The following is a 25,332-nucleotide window of genomic DNA, read 5'->3' as shown; positions in this document are numbered from 1 at the left end:
AAGGCATTGAATGGAAGTGGCTGGTTAAATGAATGTAGATCCATTAAAGGCAGAAGCAAGAGGTTTTATGGAATGCAAACAGAAATTGCTGGAGAATCTCAGTAGGTCTGGCAACATCTGAAGAAGGGGACAAAGCAAAGTTAGTGTTTCAAGTCCACTGGCCCTTCATCACTGATCTCCAGTGATGACTCTGCTATTCTGATGAAGCGTCAATGGACTCCAGATATTAATCATGCTTCTCCCTCCACAGGCAATGAGTTTCTTCAGCAGTCTCTGTTTGCGTTTCAGATTTGTGAGAAGGATAGGTAGGAGGGGAGGCTTGGAAAGCAGAGGGGCCTGACAGATGTGGTGTGGGGGTGGGGAGGTGGTCTGTGCAGGATGGGTGGGATGGGGTAGGGTTCTGCTGTAGGAGCAAATTACTGCAGATGCTGGCATCTATCCTGAAAACAAATAGTGCTCAAAATCGCAGCAGGTCAGGCAGCATCCATGGAGAGAGAGTAAGCTCATGTTTCGAGTCTAGATGACTCCTCTTCAGAAATGATGGGTTGTCCTCAGGGCGTGGGGGTGAGAGCAAGGCCAGAAGGTCGTGACACAAAGGTGAGAGGCTCTTTCCTCCACCAGTTTGCAGGGTCTGTAGAATGCGATTATCAGGCCTCAGACCTCATTTCCTTGGCCCACACATGCCAAGTCTTAGCAAGGAAAGGAAGTCAGTATGCTAGTGTTGGTGAGCCATAACACTTATTCCAGGGTTGATCCACCTGAAGGAAGACTCCACAGTTACCGTTGGTGTCTCACAGGAGAGGGAGGTTCCAACCCCTCTCATTTGGGAACCCTTGCCTTGGAAACCAAGAAGAATGAGAACTGAATTCTATAGGTTTTTGACAGGGTAGATACTGCAAGGATGTGCACATTGGTTGGAGATACTAGAACCACAGGCTCGACTCTCCCAATAAGGGCTTGACCCTTTGGTACTGAGATGAGGAGAAATGTCTTCACTCAACAGCTGGTGAACCTTCAGAATTCTCCAGAGTTGTTGTGTTGACTTGGGGGCTGAGGGGTGACGTCATAGAGGTTTATAAAATCATGAGGGGTATGGGCAGAGTGAGTAGCCAAAGTCTTTTCCCTAGGGTGGGGGAATTTAAAACTAGAAGGCATAGGTTTAAGGTGAGAGGTGAAAGATTTAAAGGGACCTGGGGGGCAACTTTTCCATGTAGAGGGTGGTGTATGTATGGAACGAACTACCAGAGGAAGTGGTAAAGGCTGGTGCAATTATAACATTTAAAAAACATTTGGACAGGTGCATGAATAAAGAAACGTTTAGAGAGAAATGGGCCAAATGCAGAGAAATGGGACTAGTTCATTTTAGGAAACCTGGTTGGCGTGGTTGAGTTAGACCAAAGGGTCTGTTTCCATGCTGTATGACTCAATGACTCTATGCTCGAGATTTGCCTACTATGAGAGTAAAGTGACATTGCCAAAGAGTGGGAAGGTAGAGCTGAGGTGGGAGATCAGCCTTGATTTTAATAAAGAATGGATCAGGTTTGAAGGGCAGAATGGCCTGCTGCAGCTCTTATTCCTTATGTCCCCCTGAGAATATCGAGGAAGTGGTTGTCTTACCCTGCCCACGAGCACCGGGTCTGGGCCTGTGTACTCTTCTATAACAAAGAACTGATTCCACACCCAACCCCTCTTGGATCTGTGAAGCACTTGGCCTTTGACACCGAGTCCATGACGAGATCGAGTTGACACCTGGGAGCTTGTGGAATTTCTCATGAGGGCGGAGTGACTCCAGTGGACCATGCTCAAGCATGCCAGGAAACAAGGCAAATAAAAGTCTCGCCTCATCTTGCTTCAGATTGGCTTTGTTTTTGGTCTGTTGAGTTGAGCTCAATTGTCAGCCGGGACTTGGGAAGGTCCAATAGCCACTGAATAGCCCTAACCCCAGAGTGATCAGGAGATCTGCCGTCAATGCCTCTTCATTGGGATGCCTTACTTAGTAGATCATTGTCAGGCTGCAGGGTGGGCTGTCCCAACTTTATTACCTACAAAAAGAAAAAGAGATCAGATTAACAAATCTTCCCTGAAGGGGCAGCAGTTTAATCTTACATTCTATAATGAACTGAAATGTAACACAGAACATGTTCTCCTTCTGAGTTGAGATCACTAATCCAAACACAAACAGAGCCACAACATCAGGGTATAACAGCACAGACTGCGTGGTGAGAATAATAGCAGGATCTTTCTAATGACGAGGCTCAGACAAGAATCTCTGTGGTCTGCAAATGTGCAGTTAAATGCCGAAATCAGGAAGCTCCAGCTGAGATCCCATGTCCTGCTAGCTGCTTCACTAACAATGGCATGGTGGCTCAGTGGTTAGCACTGCTACCTCACAGCATTAGAAACCTGGGTTCGATTCCATCCTTGGGCAACTGTCTGTGTGGAGTGTGCATGTTCTTCCTGTGGTTGTGTGAGTGCTCTGGTTTCCTACCAAAGTCTAGTGGTGGGATGGCCATGGTAATTATGGGGATTGGGTCTGAGTGGGATTCCCTATTCAAAGGTTGATGCAGGCTTGATGAGCCAAATGACCTCTTTCCACACTGCAGGGACTTTATTCTCGCGCAAAGTCTGGTCAAGAGGCTTGACTTTGAACCACAACGGACAAAGTTATGATACAAACACAGATTATCTTGGAGAAGTGAACATTTCGAGTTCAGTATGACTCTTCTTCAGAACTCAGAGGTTCTGATGAAGGGGCACTAGGCTCAAAGCATTAACTCTGTTTCTCTCTCCACAGATGCAACTGGACTTGCTGAGTTTCTCCAGCAATTTCTGTTTTTGTTTCAGATTTCAAGCACTGCAGTATTTTACTTTTATACCAAGTTACAATATGGAGCCATTTGATATGCACTAATCATATCAGAAAGAAGTATTTAGTCTTGTTATTACATAATAAGAACAAACAAACTCACCAACACTAAAAACCTATTATTTATTAGCATGGATTCTCATTCCTTCAGATTTTAATTATTGTTGGTGATTTAAAGAAATTTTTGTTTAAATGCATTTTTAAAATTTTTGCTTTCCATCTTGTCTCTCTCTCACTTTCTTGATCTTGTTTCCCTATTCCAGTGTTTTCGCTTTCTGTACATGACTTCAAAGAAGTAGCTGTTCTCACTTACAATTCCTAGTTGAGATGCAGCAGTCCTCAGTAAGAATATTTCAAAGTGACAGATTAAGGAGAAATGGTTATTTGCTCTGTTGATACATGCTGCACGTCCCTTTTAGGGGTTGTACACTGATTTGACTCTAAATCTTGTGAAGTTCCAGCAGAAAAGTCCACACTTCATGAGCAAATGCAACTGCCATACAAAGGCAACACTTCTCATCCATTGTTGATTACAAAAACTAGGCTCTTGATAGTCAACTGAGTCTTGAACAATTTACACACACACACACACACACACACACAGGGAGTCACACACACACACAGGGAGTCTCACACACACACACACACACACACACAGGGAGTCACACACACACACACACAGGGAGTCACACACACACACACACACAGACACAGGAATGCAGGCATGTGCGGCTGGCGCATATACACACAAAGGAATGTGCATGCGCATGCATGCGCGTGCGTGCACACATACACACACACACACACACACACACAGAGACACACACACACACACAGGAATGCACATGCATGCACGCACACACACATACACACAAAGGAATGCGTGCAAATATAGAATCACAAGAATATGCCCACACCTCACCTCTACGTGCACTCATAGAAACACTCAGGCAGACACACAGAAGAAACATCCAGGACTGATGGATTGGCTATCTTGCTATTAATTCATCTGTAAAGTCCTTGGGACATGATTAATTTCACAACATCAAGCCATCAAAGGAAATGTTTTCCCTTCACACCAGTGGAATTGATACAGACAATGAGATAAATGTGGTAGAGAAGGCACTGAAATTAAAGAATGTCCATTTCTCCTTCTCCAGTGACTTTCTGGGAAAACTAAAACAAAAGCAAGCTTTTTTCCATTGAGCAAATTGAAATGAATACAGTCATTGCCTCCAGTTTTCTGAGAGTTGTTCAGAGGAGAAAACTGCTGTATTCAATTGTGCCACGAGATCTTTTGCAGCTGCCTTAGAGAACAGTTGTGGGCCTTGGTTTATCATCTAATCCAAAAAACAGCACCTCTGACTGACCAGCACTCTGTCATTACCGCACTGAAGTCTGAACTGTTGTTGTTAAATTCCATCACCCTGTTTTCCAGCCCCTTAAAAGTTCTCAAGGGTGACTGTATTCCTCCAATTCTGACCTCTAATGCAACCCTGATTTTAATTGTTTCACCACTGGTACCTTTGCCTTCTCTTCCCCAGTTCCTGAGTTTGGGAATTCCCTCCTTAACACTCTTTTCTCTTCACACCCTTTTTGTCCTTAAAGTACCCAAGGCTTGTCTTCTGAATAGAGATTGAGAAGCTTAGGTTTATACTCTCTGGAGTTTAAAAGAACGAGAGGGAATCTAACTGAGGACTGCAAGCTGCTAAAGGAATTGACACAGTAGACATAGAGAGTTTGTTACTTCATGTGGGGCACTCTAAATTGAGAGGTCATAGTTTTAGGGTAAGGGGGAGCAGATTTAAAGCAGATGAGGAGAAATTACTTCTCTCAAAGTGTCGTGAAACTGTGGAGTTCACTGCTCCAGAGTGCGGTGGATGCTGGGACTTTGGGTAAATTTAAGAGGGAGATAGATTTTTGATCAGTAACAGGTTTAAGGGTTATGCAGAGTGGCCAGGAAAATGGAGTTGAGGCCGCGATGAGATCAGCCATGAAGGGCTGAATGGCCTGCTCCTGTTTCTAGTTCTTATTACATATTCCTCAAAAGTAAACTCTTCAATTCGGTTTTAGCATCCTGTTCTAAAAACTCCTCCTGTGTTGACTGCTGATTGAAAGCAGTTGTGAGGTGACATGGGGGTTTTCATTATTTTAGAGCTGTCATATAAATATGTGCTGTTGTTATTGTATGATTCCCCCTTTAGCTCCATATCGACAATGTGGAGATTCAAAAAAAAGTAATCTATACTTGTCAGGACTACTTCACAAGGCCATCCCTTTAGTTTGGCTGTTTACTGATTTTTGCATTACTCTATAAGAAACCAAACAGCTTTGAATACTCCTGAGGACAACTGGAGAAAATCTCTTCAGTTAGAGGTGTGGGGATTACAGGAGACTCACAAACAACTGTCATTTTATGGATTACAAAACCAGGGCAGGTAAATGGAATCAAGAGACAGGTCACCCTTGATCTTATTCAGTGGTAAGCTAGACAAGAGAAGCTGCATAAAATTAATGATTTTGGCTTTATTAAGTAAGCGAGGAATTACATTTTGTTTAATTATGGTTGATTGTAAAACAGCTCCAAAAAGGAAGAAGATAATATGGATTGAATCAAGAGTAAGGTCATGATTTTGTGGTTGTTTTTACGGCTCAGGCTAACATATGCAAGAATGCCTTAAGGTAAAAAAAACCTCAAAGACACAGCTATGTTTTAAAATGTTTAATGTTTGTAACGTGAAGGTATGCAGCAGACTTATGGGTATATATGTATACAGGTGTAAATGTATACTATGCTGGAATTAGGCTGTATTTTGTCATTTTGTACTTCTTTGGATGTTTTGAGATGAATCAATTGGGACAGTCTGGATGATAGTTAATTGTTCCCTAGCTTTCAAGATTAGAAGGCATATTTTTCAGGTGAGAGGATATAGATTTAATAAAGGACATATGGGGCAATTTTTTTTTACACAGAGAACGGTTGGTGTGTGTGTGGAATGAACTTCCAGAGGAAGTGATGGATGTGGGTACAGTTACAATGTTTAAAAGACATTTGGAGAAGACATGAATAAGAAATGTTTGGAGAGATATGAACAGGGGCAGGCAGGTGGGACTAGTTTAGTTGGGGATTATGGTCGGCATGGATTGGTTGGACTGAAGGGTCTGTTTCCGTGCTGTATGACTCAATGACTCCAGTTGGAGACAGCCTATGGAATTGGTAAGCCAAAAGACATAAGCTGTTACTAAAGGGATGATCTTATAATGTGAATGGCATTGAACAGGAGGCAGTGAAAACTAGTAAGTTCACCAATACTTTGAAAGAAACTAATCAAGACTGGGCACATATTATTTTGCCAATTTAAGGTTGACAAAAGTCAGAATGCCTCTGGTGGGTATTGGCCAGTAAAAGTGATTCAGTCAACAGAACAAGGGAGCTGTGGCCTGTCAAACAGACTCGCTGATATTTTGAAGTGGATCAAACACTACTCTTCTGAAGTGTTATTTCTTTTGTACTTGTTATGATAAACTAAATAAATTCTGTAAATATGGAGTCACAGGTAAACAGGGTCGTAAACAGGAGTTTTGTGCGCGTGTCTTTATTGGTCAGTTCATTGAGTACAGGAGTTGGGAGGTCATGTTGTGGCTGTACAGGACATTGGTTAGGCCGCTATTGGAATACTGCGTGCAGTTCTGGTCTCCCTGTTAAAGGAACGATGTTGTGAAACTTGAAAGGATCCAGAAAAGATTTATAAGGATGTTGCTGGGGTTGGACAGTTTGAGCTATAGGGAGAGACTGAATAACCTGGGGCTATTTTCCCTGGAGTATCAGAGACTAAGGGATGACCTTACAGAGATTTACAAAATCAAAAAGGGCATAGATAGGGTGAATGGCAAAGGTCTTTTTCCCAGGGTAGGGGAGTCCAAAACTAGAGGCCATAGGTTTAAAGTGAGAGGGAAAAGATCTAAAAGGGACCTAAAGGACAACATTTTCACACAGAGGGTGGTCTGTGTATGGAATGAGCTGCCAGAGGAAGTGGTGGAGGCTAGTACAATTACAACATTTAAAAGGCATCTGGATGTGTACATGAATAGGAAGGGTTTAGAGGGACATGGGCCACATGCTGGCAAATGGGACGAGATTAATTTAGGATATCTGGTCGGCATGGACAAGTTGGACCGAAGGGTCTGTTTCCATGCTGTATGAATCTAAATACTGGTGCCTGGAATGAGTTTTGTCACAAATCAGAACGAGTAAACTTTTAGACTGGCCCGTTCTAAACCTCAGTCTACGACTGACTCAAGTTTTATAATTAAAAGGAAAGTGCACATTAAAATCTTGCAGCCGGATCCCACACCCCACCCCACCATCCCCACCCACAACCTGCTCCTGTGCTCATGTAATTACAGAATAATACAACAATGGTGGAAGCCATTCGGCCCATCCTCTCCATCCTAGATTTCTGAAAGAGCTATCCAATGCATTTTATTGCCCTTTGCTCCTTCCTTGCAACTTTGCTTGAAACCATTTTCACCATCATTTTAGGCAACACATTCCAGATCACAATGACTTATACAGTGTTGTATATCACCAATGCACAAGGCAGTGCCCTGTGGCTGTCCCCATTGCCACTTTCTCCTACCTCCTCTAGGAGGAAGGTAAACCTCCTCTGATTGCTCAATGTTTTATCAGATTTAATTTTAGCATACTTTCTGCAGACATCACACTCAATAACGCTCACGGCAGAATCAGCCCCTTTTCTTTACAGTCTCATGATCAGAAATACCCACCAGGTTTCTGTTGAGCTATCTCTGAATTTCAAATTGTTGTGTACAAAAAAGAAGGGCACTGCAGGCTAAATGTTCCATTAGCATTCCCCATTATTCCAATTCCAGCTCCAAAATTATTGAGATTTAGATAAACGCAACACGTTTTCTTGTGCTCCTGTTCTTTATCATATTTGTGAATTTCTGTAAGTGCTTGAAGGGTATTGGTGCTCACGAACCAGCACTCTCCATTTGAAGCTCATACTGCTCCCATCAAATACTCCCAGGACAGGGGCATCGCAGGGCTAGACATAGAAATCTCCATCTGCATTGCCTCCCATCAAATACTCCCAGGACAGGGGCATCGCAGGGCTAGACATAGAAATCTCCATCTGCATTGCCTCCCATCAAATACTCCCAGAACAGGGGCATCGCAGGGCTAGACATAGAAATCTCCATCTGCATTGCCTCCCATCAAACACTCCCAGGACAGGGACAGTACAGAGTTAGCTATACTTGAAAACTTGAAAATAAAAGCTCAGAGAAAGACCAAGAGCTGAATTCACTTTGTGGTATTTTACCATGTCCTGTATTACTGTCAAATTCCTGTTCAACTATTATGCTGCAAATGTAGCAGGAATTGTAAATGCATTATAAGGGCATGGGTTACAAATAGGTCATGGGTTGGAGTGTGTTCCTCACTCTAGTTGGATGTTGCCATAATGATATTTATTAATTTAGATTCTCAAATCACACTCACACCTGGAACCATAGCTTTCTCATGAATTATGTACCTCGCACACAAGGCTGGCACTATACCCTTTCTATGTTTAGACATCTCAAGCATTAAGACCAAATATTAAATGAAATGCAATTGATTCTTTATAATTGTTTGAAAAAAGTTGCCCACTTAATTGAAGTTTGAGCATTAATTGCCTTGTGCAATGAAACCACAGTTTATACAACCTTTATCTGAGTTTTAACACATTAAAATATCTCGCTGTATTCACTGTGCCTTTTGCAGACGCCTTCCCTAAGGGACTGAATTTTATATATATATGCAAATACTTCTGTCTCCAGCACTAATATGCAATGTACTATTCAGAAGGTATTAATAAAAAGCAAGTGAAAATTCAATTTTCTCCCAGAACTGATGGATGTGTAGTTTGTGGATAAATGTTCAGACAATCTCCAAGGACTAAGTTGGAAAAGTTTGAAGCTTTTGGCTCTATGCTTCATATTTTTCTATTTCTTTGAAAAGAAGAGAAGACACAGATTTTCAGGAACAAAATCAGAAGTTGCTGGAAAAGTTCAGCAGGCCTGGCAGCATCTGCAAAGAGAAATCAAGAGTTAACTTTTCAGGCCCAGTGATCTTTTCTCAGAATGATTTTCAGGGCGTTGGTTCAGCCAGGGAAAGACTGAGGAAGGTATGAAAGTCAAACAAGCAAGACTTGGCCAAGTGAAGAAGGAAGCTCTTGCAAGCAAACTCAGAGAATGCTGGAGAAACTCTGGCAGCACCTGTGGAGAGACAACAGAGTTAATGCTTCGAGTCTGGTCTGACTTCTTCAGATCTCAGTTGTGCTCTGAAGAGTTATACTGGATTCGAAAGATTAACTCTGCTTCTCTCTCTACATATGCTGCCAGACCTGCTGAGTTTCTCTAGCATTTCCAGTTTCTATTTCAGATTTGTAGCATCTGCAGTGTTTTGCTTCTGTTCAGGGAAACTCCAGAGGTTATCGTCGGAATGGAGTATAATAGGGACTCTCTCAGTGTCTGAATGTGATTCAGCACACCAGTGACGTCGCAGTTTTAACCTGTGCTACTGTGTCAGGGAGGGTCAGTAATGGGTTTCAAGCTGGAGCTTTGGTTGGTATTCCAACACAGCCAAGACAGACAAAGCCTACGTAAAGCAAAGAACAAGAATGCATTTATGGAGCACACAATTTTTGCAAAGAATTTTACAGCCAATGGAGTACTTTTCAAAGTAAACCAGCTTGTGTGCAACTTGGTATTCATTGGTTAATCTGTTTTACCAATGTTGCTGGAAAATGGAGCATTGTTCTTCATTGAAACTGTGGTCACAGAATGCTTTATATCCACTGGAGAGGACAGATTGGGGGGCTATTTTTTAATGCTGCAAACCTGGTGGGTTCTCCCACCCCACCCTACCCACACTTATGGTCACCTGCCATTAATGCATTTTATTTTCCATAAGACATTGGAACAGAAGTAGCCTATTCAGTCCATCGAGTTCAATTAGATCATGGCTGATCTGATAAGCCTCAACTTCACTTTTCCCCATAATACTGGTTCCCTTACTGATTAAAAATCTGTCTATTTCAGTTTGGCTCTACTTAATGACTCAGCCTTGACAATCCTCTGTGGTAAAGAATTCCACAGATTCACTCCCGCCTGAGAGAAGAAATCCCTCCTCATCCTCGTTTTAAGTGTGTGACCTCTGACTCTGAGATCCCAAACAGCCTCCAACACTGGGAAGGAGAGAAGAAGTCAGGATAAGAAACTCACCAGTTCTGAGAAAGGGTCACCGGACCCGAAACGTTAACTCTGTTTATTTCTTCACAGATGCTGCTGAGCTTTTCCAGCAACTTTGTTTTTGTTCCTGATTTACAGCATCCGCACCTGCCACATTCAGAATGGGATTGACAAGCTGTTGAGCTTGTATGAAGAGCACTGAACATTTAGATTTTGTTGTCTGCTCTATTTCTCGGTAGGCCCATGAGAAACACATTATAAATGATTGACCGCAAGCAACAGGAGACAGTGCAAGGTAAATGCTTGTGGCTTACAGATCTTCAATTCAGACTTTGGTTAATTGGCTGCCGAAACGATCAAGGGCAGGAGCCTTTAAAATGGTGGTCGTGACTAACTTCCAGTTCACGGCCTAACCCCTCTCCCACCTGGTACCCTGGCCTACATTGGGCCTAGACATTACAAGCCCCCTCCCCTTCCCAATGCAAATAGGCTGCCTTCCCACCAAAACACTGCTTCCCAAGGGTTGATTTGTTGAGCTGTGACGATGGAGGTGGGGCTGAGCACAGCACACACTTCCCAACCTTCCTCCTTCACCAGCAGGAACCCATAAAACCCAGCCTAGTATGGTCCTCACCGTAAGGAGAGTGCCTCTTGTAAAATGTTGATCTTCCAAAAAGATTCATTATTAAAGGCTTCGCCTAATCTGGTAACATTATGTAATATTAGATGCAGAATGAGGAATCTAGTTTGAGACCCTGATAGCGTTGGATGTGCCATCTCAGTTTCCTGATAGTTTTGGTAATTGAGCCTAAGTATTCAATTTGTACCTGTTGTTACCATACACTATGTTGGTACAATGAATGCCTCTTCTTGTTAAGACTCAATCGTCATTCACCCTTGCCAATATTAATCCATCAAATCTTAACAGTGGTCGTAGAAGGATAATGGCTCGGCTGGTAGCATACTTGTCCAACAAGTCAGGAGGTTGTGTGTTCAAATCTTGTACCAGTGAGGGGAAGAGCAAATATGGCAGTCTAGGAATCACAGACTCAAGATATGGAGTTAGCCATTTAGGACCGAGGTGAGGAAATGTCTCTTCAGTCAGAGGTTGGTCAACCTGTGGAATTTTATCAGGAGACCACAAAGGGCAAGTGTATTCAGGAAAGAGATTGATGAGTTGAGAGGATTATAGCGCCTGACTGTCTGCCCCCTTTCTGGGTTATGTCCAACTTTGGCTATCTATCAATTAAGATTGTGTGGTGTCCAATGCCACAATAGAGACCAGTGGGCACCCCTGGGGCTAGAGAACAATACTTTGATTTCATAAGTTGGATTATTTTTTCTGCGTGTCTGTTAACCATTTGATTGTGTTTTTGTTATAATGCCCCACTGGAGGCTGTCTCACCATTCGAGATTTTAAGAGAGTAGAAAGGAGAATTGAAGGCTCTTGTAATGCAGTGGTAGTGTCCCTACCTCTGAGTCAGAGAGCCCAGGTTCAAGTCCCACTTGCTCCAGAAATGTGTCAGAACATATATGACCAGGTCGATTAGGAAAATATCTAGAAAGGAGGCACTCTATCCCAAACAATTGCTGGCAGTATTTCTTTCTGCAGAACATACAATATCTCAGACAGTGGTGCCCTCCCTCTGTATTGTAGGGGATTGTGCTGACACTATCAGTATTTTGCCTTCTAGACGAAGGAGTCATAGAGTCATAGAGATTTACAGCATGGAAACAGACCCTTCAGCCCAACTTGTCCATGCTGCCCAGTTTTCACAATTAAACCAGTTTTCCATTTGCCTGTGTTTAGTCCATATCCCGCTATACCTATCCCAACCATGTACCTGTCTAAATGTTTCTTAAATGACAAAATTGTATTCGACTCCACCACTACTTCTGACAGCCCATTCCTGACACCCATCACTGTCTGTGTGAAAAAAATTGCCCCTCTGCACCCTTTTGAATCTCTCACCTTGCACCCCATCCCCGCCTCTTTGACCTGTCTGTTTTCTCTCCACCTGTCTTCTCCTCTATCCATCTTCTATCCGCCTCCCCCTCTCTCCCTATTTATTTCAGAACCCCCTTCCCCTCCCCCATTTCTGATGAAGGGTCTAGGCCCGAAACGTCAGCCTTCCTGCTCCTATGATCCTGCTTGGCCTGCTGTGTTCATCCAGCTCTACACCTTGTTATCTCAGATTTTCCAGCATCTGCAGTTCCTACTATCTCAGATCTCTCCTACTGTTGCTTCTTGCATCTCTGACCTGGGTTTGTGGAAGGTACCATTTAGATTCTTTTATTAATTGGAGTCATTGCCACAGGATCAACAGAATGGCATGTACCCCCCAACTCAACATCTGCTCTCCCACATGACAAACAGATGCCTGGGCCAGAGAAAGATCGATGCACCTGGAACAATATTCAGAGGAACGTATCTTCAGTGGAGAGGAAAACGATAAAAGGACAACAACACAAGAAAGAAAATGTTCAGGACAAAGCTCAACAAACAAAGAAACTCATTCTTAACAGTCCGTGAATTTTCAGAGCAGGAATCAAGAGGCAGAACAAGGGCAGCAGAGCAGTGAGCACTGGAGAGAGCTGGAAAAATAAAACATTGAAGAGGGTCAAGGCAAGAATGAAAGGCCATTGTTATTTTAGGAATGGAATAAAATGAAATGGGGCTTAAATGTAAACACAGCCTGCAGTTAATCAGACTTCCTGAAAGTAGAATATAGACAAATATGTGTTTGATTTCTAAACAGACTAAACAGTTTCATGAGATGGTGTGGGATTGGAATTTTTCTTGCGATAAATCATTCTCAATAGGAAATTCCTATCAAACCTTAAATTAAGCTGCTTTTCTAATGGCAGGATGATTGATTGGAATATGGTTTAATCTTGAATCTCAGAGTTGGGTGAAATTTTTCATCTCACCTCCTCTCTAAAATCCTTCAGTGTGTTGAATCTAGCGCATAACAGAAAATGTAATTTCATCGTTGTCCTGGGACTTTGGGGCACAAACTTTGACTAGTTCTTGCTTGGGATAGCACCATGCCTCGGAGTGTCGGCAGTGACTCAGCTAATAGCACTCAAGCCTTCCAGTCTGAACACTCTGTGTTCAACACCCATCCCACTCAGGGTAGGACTGAATATGGAAGTCCAGGGGTTATGGGCTCAGGATACAGAATAGGCCATTTCGGATTGAGTTCAGGAAACATTTTCTCACTCAGGAGGTGGTCAACCTGAGGAATTCACTACCACAGGAGATTGTGGAGGCCATCACTGAGTATATTCAAGACAGAGATTGTTAAGTTTTTAGTTTACTAAAGGCACCAAGGGGTCTGGAGAGAAAGTGGGAATATGGCTTTGAGGTAAAGAATCAGCCTTGATCATATTGAATGACAGAGCAGGCTCGGATGTCCTACACTTTCTCGTATTACTAGTTTCTTTGTTCTTGTCAAGCTAACACTCCAGGGTTGTGCTGAGTGAGTTCTGCAGGAAAAATGTAAAGAAAAACAATATTTGGTGAACAATTGCAAGGGGTTCTGGGTATCCTACTGTATGAGCTGCAAAAGGTTAGTATGGGGATATAGCAAGTCCTTGGGAAAGCTAAAAGAAGACTGTTTTCTTTGGAGCAGAGAAGGTTATAAGATTATAAGGGGAATGAACAGGATGAATAGAAAGCAGATGTTCCCCTTAGTCAAAGGGTCAATAAGAGAGGGGCATAATTTCAAAGTGAAAAGCATGAGTCTTAGTGGGGATTTAAGGAAAGCTTTTTTTCATCCAGAGTGTGGTGGGGGGTAGGAAGCATTGTCTGGATGAATAGTTGAGGCAGGAAACTTCACATCTTTTACAAAGTACTTGGATGAGCACTTGAAGTGTCCTAACACTCAAGGCTATGGGCCTAGTGCAGAAAAGTGAGACTGGAGTAGGTACTAGTGTATTTTGGTGGTTCAGGCTTAATAGGCTTCTTCTGTACTGTATGATTCTATGATTCTAATGTCATTGTGAGGGGAGTAAAAATGAGGAGATTATGCTTCACTTGTACAGAGCATTGGTGAGACCGTATCAGGAGTACTATTGACAATATTGAGCACCTTATTTAATGAAGGATGTAAATTGGAAGCAATTCAGAGAAAGTTTACCAGACTAATACATAGAATGAGTATCTTAAGATTTGACATATCCCCATTAAGAAGCTTAGAAGGGTAAAAGTTGACTTGATTGAAACATAGGGCTCTTGACCAGGTGGATGTGGAAAGGATGTTTCCTCTTGTGGGAGAATCTGGAGCTAGGGGTCACTGTTTAAAAGCAAGGGGTTGCCCATTTAAGACAGAGATGGGGTGAAATCCTTAGTCTTAAAGAGTCCTGAGTCTTTGGAACTCTTCATCAAAAAGAGGTGAAATATTTGATATTTTTATCAGCAAGAGATTGATAGATTCTTGGTAAGAAAGGGGATGAAAAAGGCAGGAAAATGCAGTTGAGCTTACAATCAGAGCATCCATGATCGTATGTGAAATAACTCCACAAAGGCCAGTATCCTGTCAACAAGTCCCCCTTTATTTACATGTGGAAAGTCCTTGACACTGATCCCATTCCCTCAGTTTTTCTGAAGAAGGGTCTAGGCCGGAAGCATCAGCCTTCCTGCTTCTCTGATGCTGCTTGGCCTGCTATGTTCATCCAGCTCTACACCTTGTTATCCCACTCCCTCAGGGCCAGCTCTCAAAGTGAACAGAAGATCTGAGACTCCTGGTTATACCTGTCAGCCAGGGCTCCCTGATTGGACCAAATTAACAGCCCCAATCAGGGAACTCATACTCAATGAAGACCACCTGGCTAACCTTGTTGCAATCACTAGAATGGCAGAGTAGGCTCAAGGAGGTGAATGGCCTACTCCTGCTCTTAGTTCATGTGGTCATATATCCCACTAGAAGTACGTCTCTCTCCTGGGGTCTCGAGGTCTCATGCCGGCTCTTGACCTGTACATCATTAGTACATTTGCCACGTTGAATAAAAGGTAATGTGAGCTGACAAGCAAGCCTCCTGCAATGTTTATCAGCTCCACTCCCAGACCCAACCATACAAGAGCAGATAATCAAGGCCATCTCTGTTGGATGAATGCAAAATATCCGTCACGCTTTTTCAAATAAGGGCAGGAGAGTTATACACATTTTCCCTCAAATGATATTACAGAACAGAGTATCTAGTGATGATCCCACTGTTTGCAGGATCTTTCTGTGCACAAATTGACATTGGTATTTCCTGCATTGCAACAATGACTGCACTGTAGAAGTATTTCATTAGCCAGAAAGTGTTTTGGAACATCTTGAAGTTATTAAAGGCGTTGTACAAAAGCATGCCTTTCCTCCTTGTTCCCTTGATTCTAGAGTCTGTCCTACAATATGACAGGATTGATGGAAGCAACAGCAATAGCTTCATCAACGTAGCAACGTTCACTAATATATCAACATCTTGCCCCAGTGTTATGTTTCCATCTGCAATGATTACAATGATGCCTGTAATTGAAAAGTCTGGATATGTAGCTTTCTGTCCCTTTATAACTCATAAGCATCTATCAATCTCAGTCTTGAAAGCACCAATTGTCCCCTGGTATCAACACACCTTTTGTCAGAGAGAATTCCACATTTATCTTTAGCTCCAGGAGGAAAATCCTTGCTGATTTTGTTTCTAAATACGCCTGCTTTAATTCTGACGTTATATTCCCTCTTTTCTGATGCTCCAATCAATAGACATAATTCTTCCTTCTTTACAACATCAAATCCTGTTAACATTTTAAACATCTCAATCATATCATTGTTATTGTTTAATCTTCCACATTGAAGGGAACACAAGCCAAGCTTGTGTAACCTGCAGTCATGGCTTAACCCATTAAGACCTGGTACCATATTATGAGGCCTGGGGAGGTGATAATCTGTTAATCCAGAAACCCAGATAATGTTCTACAGACCTGGATTTGAATCTCACCACAGCAAGTGGTGGAATTTGAATCAAGTCAAACAAAAAATCTGGAATTAAGAGTCTAATGATGATTACATTGTCAATTGTCAGGAAAAGCCCATCTGGTTCATTATTGTCCTATAGGGAAGGAAACTGCCATCCTTACCAGATCTGGACTACATGTGACTCCAGGCCCACAGCAATGTGGTTGACTCTTATCTGGGCAATTAGGGATGATCAATAAATGCTGGTCCTAGCCAGCAACACCCATACCCTGTGAATGAATAATAAAATAAAGTCATTCTGTAGTAATACCATACAGTGAGTTGTGTCAGGCCATTGGGCTAAGGAGGTTACCACAATTGAAATAACTCCATGAAGGCCAGAATCTTGTCACCAAGTCACCCTTTATTTACATATGCATAGGACATGACACTGATCAACTTAGCACAGAGGAGGCTCCTGGAGTGAGCAGAACCCTTGACACTCCTGTGTCTACCTGTTAGCTAGGGCTCTCTGATTGGATCAGAGTGACAGCCCCAATCAGGAAGCACATCTTGTATGAAGTCCATCTAGCTGACCTCACCACTACAGAGTTATCCTCAGCTTGAAACATTAACTCTGTCTCTCTCTCTCCAGAGGTGCTGCCAGACGGGCTGAATTCCTTTTGCAAATAATGATCAGTAACGGAAGTCTGGACTGCAATGCTATGGATTGTCAGTTGTGGCTCAGTATTGAATCTGAGTCAGAGGGTCAGAAACATGGATAAAGCACTGGGTCACTTAACCCATCAACCTGCTCCACGAATCAACATGATCATGTTTGATCTGATTTTAACCTCAACTCTAAATCTTCCATCTCAGTTCCCTGTTCCCACTTTCTCCCCATACCCATTGATCCCTTTAGCCCTCAGAACTATATTTAATTCGTAATTTCCTATTTTTCTCCACCTCCTTTTTAAATAGTGCCATACAGTCATAGAGGTTTATAACATGGAAATAGGCCCTTCAGCCCAACTTGTCCATGCCACTCAGTTTTCACAATTAATCAAGTCCCATTTGCCTACATTTGGTCCATATCTCTCCATGCCTATCCCATCCATGTACCTGTCCAAATGTTTCTTAAACGACAAAATTGTACTTACCTCCACCACTACATCTGACAGCCTGCTCTGGCCAGTCACCACGTTCTATGTGAAAAATTGCCCCTCTGGACCTTTTTGTAACTCTCCCCTCTCATCTTAAACCTACACCTCTAGTTTTAGACTCACCTGCCATGGGAAAAAGATGTTGGCTATCTACTTTATCAATGCTTCTCATGATTTTATAGACCTCTAGAAGGGGTTACATTAACCACACTCCAACCCATAGGAGCTGTTCCAGAGTCTATAGAATTTTGAAAGATGACCAACAATGCATCTATTATTTCTACAGCATTTCCTTAGGTACTCTGGGATGTAGATTATCAGGTCCTGGGGATTTATCAACCTTTAATCCTATCAATTTCTCCAACACCATTTCTGTACTAATACTGATTTCCTTCAGTTCCTCCCTCTGACTAAGCCCCTGTATTGCCCAATATTTTTGGGGCATTATTTGTGCCCTCCTTTGTGAACACAGAACTAAAGTATGTATTTAATTGGTCTGCTTTCTCTTTATTTTCCATTTGTAATTCCCTTTGTTTCTGACTATAAAATGTTTGTACTTTTTTTTTCTTTTCATATACCTCAAGAAGCTTTTACTGTCAGGTTTTCAGTTCCCTGCAAGGATACTTTTGCACCTTATTTTCCCTTTCTTAAGGTCAAAAATCACACGACACCAGATTATAGTCCAAAAGGTTTATCTGAAAATACAAGCGTTTGGAGCACTGCTCCTTCCTCAGGTGTTAGTGAGAAAAGAAATATCAAGACCCAGAATTTATAAACAAAGATCAAAGGATCAGACAACTGATGCGAATGTATTGAATAAACCTAAAGTAGCTGGCTGACCACCTCCTGTTGAATCTTTCATCAGTTAGAAAGGAGTGCAGGTTTCAATTGATTAAAATGTAAATCCCAGAATTTCTTTTAAGTCACTGCCCTCGAGATAACTAAAGGTTTTATCAGTGTATACAAGAGGTGACACCTCAGGTAAGGCAATGCATTTTAGATGTGAAGCCTTGTTTAGAATCTGTCTGTGATTTAACCTGGAGCCAGACTGCTTTTATTTCGAAAGCTGTCCAATCTGACCAAAGAACACTCCCTTGAATTCCGCAGACTGATCAAGACTTTTGATCCAATCCTTCAGGGTGCCCTTCGCACTCTCATCCCACGTATTTCCCACATAGGGCCCTTCCACTAACTCCAGGTTAAAACACCGACAGATTCTAAACAAGGCCTCATACCTAAAATGCATTGCCTTACCTGAGGTGTCACCTCTTGTATACATTGATAAAACCTTTAGTTATCTCGGGGCAGTGACTTGAAAGGAATTCTGGGATTTGCATTTTAATCAATTGAAACCTGCATCTCCTTTGTAACTGATTAAAGATTTAACAGGAGGGAATCAGCCAGCCATTTTAGGTTTATGCATTCGCATCAATTGTATGATCCTTTGATCTTTAATTTATAAATTCTGTGCCTTGATATCACCTCTCTCACTAACACCTGAATAAGGAGGGAGACACTGAAAGCTTGTGTCTTCAAATAAACCTGTTGGACTATAACCTGGTGTCTTGTGATTTTTGACCTTGTCCACCCCAGTCCAACACAGGCACCTCTACATCATGGCTTCCCTTTCTTAAGTCAATCGTTTTTCCCTCCATTGTTGAAATCTAAAATGCTCCCAATCCTCAGATCTGCTGCCTTTTCTGGCCAATTTGTATGCCCCACCCCTTGAATCGAACTGTCCCTAATTTCCCTTGTTAGCCATGGTCAAGTCACCATTCCCATTTTATTTGTTCAAGCCCTAATACAAAAGTTCAAGCAAAACACTTAGACTGACATTCATCATGGATATACTGAGGGAATGGTGCATTACTAGAGGTGACATGAATCATTCAACCAAGGTGAATGAGCATTAAAGTTCCCATGGTACAATTTCAAATCATTTTAAACAATATTTAACCTTCAACCAAAATCATTAAAACACATCAGGTAGAATCATAGGCTAGTGATGGAAGATTAGACCATCGGCTTGAGAGTTGTTTCAACCTATTTGTATGTTTCCAGGTCACTCTCTTAAGTTATATAATCTCTACATTGTGGAAAGAGGCTATTTGGCCCATCGAGTCTGCATCAACCATCCGAAGAACATCCCACCCAGATCCAGCCCCCTATCCTATCACTGTCACCTGGCTAATCCAATGTGCAACTGAACTGTTCCAGCAGCTCAGAGCCCATCTCCTGTTTCACAGAACTGCTGATTATGAAAGCCAAGTTTAGTGTACATTGCTGGTGTGTGTACATAGTATTGTTTTAAATGATACAGTGGATCTGTGTCTTTTTAGAGCCTGCATGTCCCTGGAAACTATGGTGCAATTTGGTGTGGCCAATCCACTTAACCTGCGCATGTTTGGACTGTGTTCCAATCAGGCAGTTTGGCAGCCAGCAGTGGGCCTTTCCCTTGGCTTGGGACATGTCCTCCCAGGAGGCTAAAAGTCCTGTTACCGAAGGTTGAGAGCCAGTCATAAGCCAGTGACTAGCAGTGCCACCAGAGAGATGCTGACTGCTCTCAGTGATACCAGTTGAGGCCCCAGATCCTAGGCTCCAGGCAAGTGAAGAGGGGAGAGCATTCCCAGGGTCTGGGGCAGGGGGCTGACTATCAGCATGCACACCCCTTCCCAAATCCGGACCCCTCGGTCAGGAATTCAGAGCCTTACAGACTGGGACGCCCTGGGGTCCGAGCAAGCAAATGGGTCAGCAGTGGACTCTAGCTGGCTATTTAAGGCTTTCAGTCAGCAACAGGCAGGAAGGTTATCCCAGGACCTTCCATCACAGGTTTACATTGGGCTGGAGGATGGGCACTCAACTGCAATGCTCCTTCAAAAACGCACAGCCAGCATTCCGAGGTTCCTTCTGGTTTACAAAGTCCTTACTGTGCAGGGACCTCAAGAGATCGCCACACCAAACAAAATTAGAGGCATTACTGACAGGTTGATAGGGTAGTTCCTAATGCATACAGGACACTCGCCTTTATCAGTCAAGGCATGGATTATAAGAATGAATGAATAAACAAAGTTAAGAACAGAACAATATGTTGGAGTTTGGTTAGGCTACAGCTGGAGCACTGTGTGTAGTTCCAGTCACTGCACTGTGGGAAGGATGTGATCGCACTGGAAAGGGTGCAGAGGAGATTCACCAGGATGGTGCCTAGGATGAAGCATTGGAGCAGAGAAGGTTGCGGGGTCCATATAGAGGTGAATAAGGTTATGAGGGTCCTGGACAGTGTGCTTAGGAAGCAGCTGTTCCCCTTGTGCAAAGGGTCAATAAACAAGGGGGAATAATTTTAAGTTAAAAGGCAGAAGGTTTAAAGGGGAGGAAATGTTTTCATTCACCCAGACCCTGGTGGGGGTCTGGAATGCACTGCCTGGGACGACAGTTAAGTCTGATAACTCCACAACCTTTAAAAAGTACTTGACAGTGTCATAACATGTAAGGCAATGGATCAAATGCTGGAAAGTGGGACTTATGTAGATTGAGAGTATTTTTTTTTGGCAGTGAGGTCTCAAACAGCCTCTTCTGGATGGTCCAATTCTATGATGCTGTGGGTCATGGGGCACCCATCTGCCACCCTCTTACCTGCTTACATCCCCAGCATGCCCTCACCACCAAACCTGTTACAGGTGGGCAAGGGACAACAGTCAGCCTGTTATCCCATCCTTCTCACTGCTGTTTGTGGAGTCTCACTGCTGTTTGTGGAGTCCTGCTGTGCACAGTTTTGCTGCAGTGTACCCAGTTTCATTTCGAAAGTCCTTCCCCGACTGCACAGCACCTTGGGATGACTTGAGGTCATGAACGGTGCCATATAAAGGCAAGCTTTCTTTTTCCAATATCCATTAATGCAGTTTGGAGTCTAAATGAAATCAATTCCCTATGGCTGAGTAAAGCATTAATAGCTGAATATCTTAAAGAGGTTTCCCAGGATGGGAGTTATGGAAATATCTCTGTTATTCCCAGGACAGACAAGACGATTGCAGTACTTAAATTCGGACAAACTTCAAGTAAAGATTCAGACCCTTTGCACGTAAATTTATATGCTACAAGGACATGCCATTCAGCCCAGCTTTTCAATAGTCCACTCAAACCTCCTCCAAACCATCTTTCCTCCTTGAAATTCATCACCATCATCCTCTGTTCCCTCTGTTCATTATTTAATCAACATGTTATTATACCCCTCTATCCAGGCCAGATGGCAATTAAACCTGGACTCTCTGGCCCAGAACATTACCATTGCACCAACCTTCCTCCTTTTGCATTTGTGTAGCTTCCTCTAAACAGCACCATTCCTTTTAGCTTCAATCTCTCAGTTTGGGAGCAAGCCCTCTTCTTTTAAAATTCATTCATGGGATGTGGACATTGCTGTGTGGGCCAGCATTGATTGCCCATCCCTTGCCTAGAGGAGAGTTCAGAGTCAACCACATTTCTAGAGTCACATGTAGACCAGATCAGATAAGGATGACTGTTATCTTCCATAAAGGTCATTAGTGAACCAAAAGTTCCAACAATCAACAATAGATTCATGGTCACCGTTTGACTCTTAATTCCAGATTTTTATTGAATTCAAATTTCATTATGTACCAGGATTCAAACCTAGGTCCCCAGAACATTACTTTGGTCTCTGGATTAACAATCCAGCGATACTACCACTAAGCCACCTCCCGCATCTAAGTGCATGCTGGGGAAAGAAGTCTCCTCTGAATTCCCAATTGGATTTCTCCGTGCTTGTGCTATGTTCCTGCCTTCCAGATTTCCAGCTTCTTGCTTTTCAATTTTCTGTTGATTTTAATCAATCTCTAATTGCCGAGAGTCCTGGAATGGACTTATGGCCTCAAGTTATAGGTGTGAAAAGAGTCTTCCTCACACAGTCCAAAGTAAAATGGCCTCATCCCTCAAACTGAGCATTGACTGTCAACTCGCAGCAGAATTGGAAATGAATGTGAGGCCTGTCTCATTGCTGTGGTGACAAGATAAAGAAGTCTTTCTGAGAGTGATAAAAACTATAGCAGACATTGTTAGGAAAGAATTTTGTTTTATCCACACTTGAATAAGACTAATTGAGAATGTAAGTACAGGTGCGATTTATAAGGGTGCCAAGAACAAACCTAACCTGGGGTAGAGGCTAAGCAATAATCTGTTTCTCATCCCAACCCTTTCACCATTTTGAAATCAGGATGCATGTACGGTGGCGAGCATGGAAGTTCTATAGCATGCCTGTCGCTGATTCAGAAGATTCTATGCCTTACAGTTTGGAAAGAGGCCATTCAGTCAATCAAGTGTACACTGACCCTCTGAAGAGCATCCTACCCAGACCCACCCCCTGTAACCCTACATTCCCCATGGCTAACCCACCTAGCCTGCACATCCCTGGAAACTATAGGCAATTTAGCACGGCCAATCCACCTAACCTGCACATCTTTGGACTGTGGGAGGAAACCAGACACCCGCAGGAACCCCATGAGGACACAGGGAGAATGTGCAAATTCCACACAGACAGTCGCACAAGGCAGGAATCTGGTGGTGTGAGGCAACAGGGCTAACCACTGAGCCACAATGCTAGCCTTGGTGATATCTCAGAGATCTGAGGCACAGCAATCTCGGTTGACTCCTCCAGGTTCAGCTCTGAGGGATTCTACACTGTTGGACATTTTTGAGGGATGAGACACTGAACTGAAGCCATGTCTGGCCTTTTGAATGGATCAAAAAGATCTCTTTGGATATATTGCAGAGAAGCAGGGAGCTGTATGAGATCAAGAAGGACGATTGATCTAGTTGGCATTACATTGTTGTCTTTGACAGCTTGCTAAATGCAAACTGTCTGTAATATTCCTTACTTATATCAGTGACTAGACTTCATAAAGATTGTCATTTGCTGTAAAATACATTGGGATTTTCTAATTTCATGAAAGATGTTATAGAAACAGAAGCCTTTCTCTTCTAAGGTAAGGAGTTCCAGCATTTTGACCTTATAATAATAAAGGAATGGCCAAAATCAGGGGGATAAAAAATGCTGGATATTTTGATGGTCGTCAGGAAAAGGGGTCTGTTGCGTTGTCCAATTCTAAGCCGCGTACACAGAGGAGAAAGATGAACAAATCATCTGCCTCTCACTTCCACTTCAAACAGCAAATGTAACAAACAGCCATTGATCACAAATCTCAGCACATCACCATAGCTGGGGATGATGACAAGCAAAATCACTTCATGCAAAATGGAATATAGGTGAAATGAGTGATCGCAGTAGACCACTCACGTAGACAGCTTAAAAGAGAGCTAAATGACATTTTTGGAGAAATGGGTTGAAATTATGAAGTGCAAAATTAGCTGTAAATGAGGCTAACATAAATAAATGATTCATGCCTTGGTTAAAATGATGTACCTGGAAATTGCAAGTACTTTATCATTATTAAAATTACATAGTGCACCAGCTAGGGCTGTGAGGGGATCCCTCATGCAGAGAAATCAGTGGAAGGTAATTGGGGAAAGGTTGGGGTATGGCCATGAATGCAATGCACAATGACCCATGAATCTAATTTGGACTGTAATTGGCACTCCAGCTCTGCATTATTAAAGGAACGATGGTGCTGAGTGTGGGTGAAGGGTACTGATAGCACCATGCTGCTGTCAATAACAAACAAATCTTGCAAAGTGGACTCCAAAGAGCTATTGGGTGCTCCCTCCTCAGCCACCCCATCATTTTAGCATGGATAAAGGATCTAACACTGCTACAGATAACATCCCTGGACACTAATGTGAGGGAATAAATAAATAAGACAGACGTTTTCAACTGCTGTGTTTGGGCCCTGGGAACGTGCGCCCGTCTTTGGCCTGGACACACAGGTGATCCAATCACATAGAAGCCTGCAGCACAAAATGAGGCCATTTGATCCATCGTGCACATGCCCACTCTTTGAATGATCTGCCAGTCAGACCGAACTCTCTTATCCTTTCTACACAGCCCCGTAAATCACTTTATCCCTCACATCTTTAGACAATTCACTTTTTTAAAATGATGGCTTTTTGATCCTTCCACCATCATTTCAGGCAGCACATCTCAGAATCATCATAACTCACTGTGTTAAATAATAATCCCTTCCTTTCCCCTCCGGTCCTTTTGGTAATCACTTCAAATCTGTGCCCTGTGGTAGCTGACCTTTCTGCCAATGTAAACACTTTCTCCTACTTTATATGATCAAAACCCTTCAGAAATTTGAACACCTCTATTAAAACTTCTCTGTTCGAAAGACAGCCATCTCCCCACATAATTGAAGGCCTTCAGTTACCAAAGCTCCTGCTATTTCGAGGTCATTATCCAGGATTGGTTTGTAGATATTGTACACTGTAGTTAAATCCCAGTGAGTGCTTTGGCCAAACTGCTTTTCCTGAGATCATTGATTTGATGCTGAATCTGAATTTTTGTTGAATGCGGCCCTTTCACATTTCAGACACTCTGGAATGTAATATTCACAGCACTTTCCAAATGAACAGAAACCAGTAACAGACCAGAAGAATAAAGCAAATCTCTGAAAATAAGAGTTAGCATCGTGAAGGGGTTAATCCAGGGTGGCAGAGTGACTGCACGTCAGAAAAAGGGGCAGTTAATTGGAATAACTACTGTTGCAATTGCCTATGCAGTGAAGAAACCTCTGGTGTGGCACAGTGGTTAGCACTCCTACCACACAGCACCAGGGACCCAGGTTCAATTCTACCCTCAGGTGACTGTGTGGAGTTTGCACATTCTCCCTGTGTCAGTGTGCATTTCCTCCAAGCATTCCAGTTTCCTCCCACAGTCCAAAGATGTGCAGGTTAGCTGTGGGAAATACAGGGTTACAGGGATAGGGTATTTGGGGTGGTTCTGGGTGGAACACTGTTTGGAGGGTTTTGTGGACTTCGTGGCCTGCTACTATACTGCAGAGACCCTGTGAATGCTACTTTGACTAAGAGATAGTGGGAACTGCCGATGCTGGAGAATCTGTGATAACAAGGTGTGGAGCTGGATGAACACAGCAGGCCAAGCAGCATCAGAGGAGCAGGAAAGCTGACGTTTCAGGTCCAGACC

At 42.8% G+C, this 25,332-nt stretch overlaps 1 protein-coding gene across 1 annotated transcript in view; it reads right to left on the bottom strand.

Moving 5' to 3' along the window:
• LOC109935108 (cadherin-11-like) overlaps nucleotides 1-25,332 on the bottom strand; it is a 555,370-nt gene that overhangs the window by 432,042 nt on the left and 97,996 nt on the right. The window contains exon 3 of the mRNA XM_048605952.1: nucleotides 1,618-2,042. Within this exon, the coding sequence (XP_048461909.1) occupies nucleotides 1,618-1,845 (228 nt within the window). The 5' untranslated portion in view covers nucleotides 1,846-2,042. The remainder of the gene's footprint in view (nucleotides 1-1,617; nucleotides 2,043-25,332) is intronic.

This window comes from Rhincodon typus, chromosome 15 (genome assembly GCF_021869965.1).
Source record: "Rhincodon typus isolate 14 chromosome 15, sRhiTyp1.1, whole genome shotgun sequence".
In the NCBI taxonomy this organism is placed as follows: Eukaryota; Metazoa; Chordata; class Chondrichthyes; order Orectolobiformes; family Rhincodontidae; genus Rhincodon; species Rhincodon typus.
This window is presented reverse-complemented; position numbering and strand designations above follow the sequence as displayed.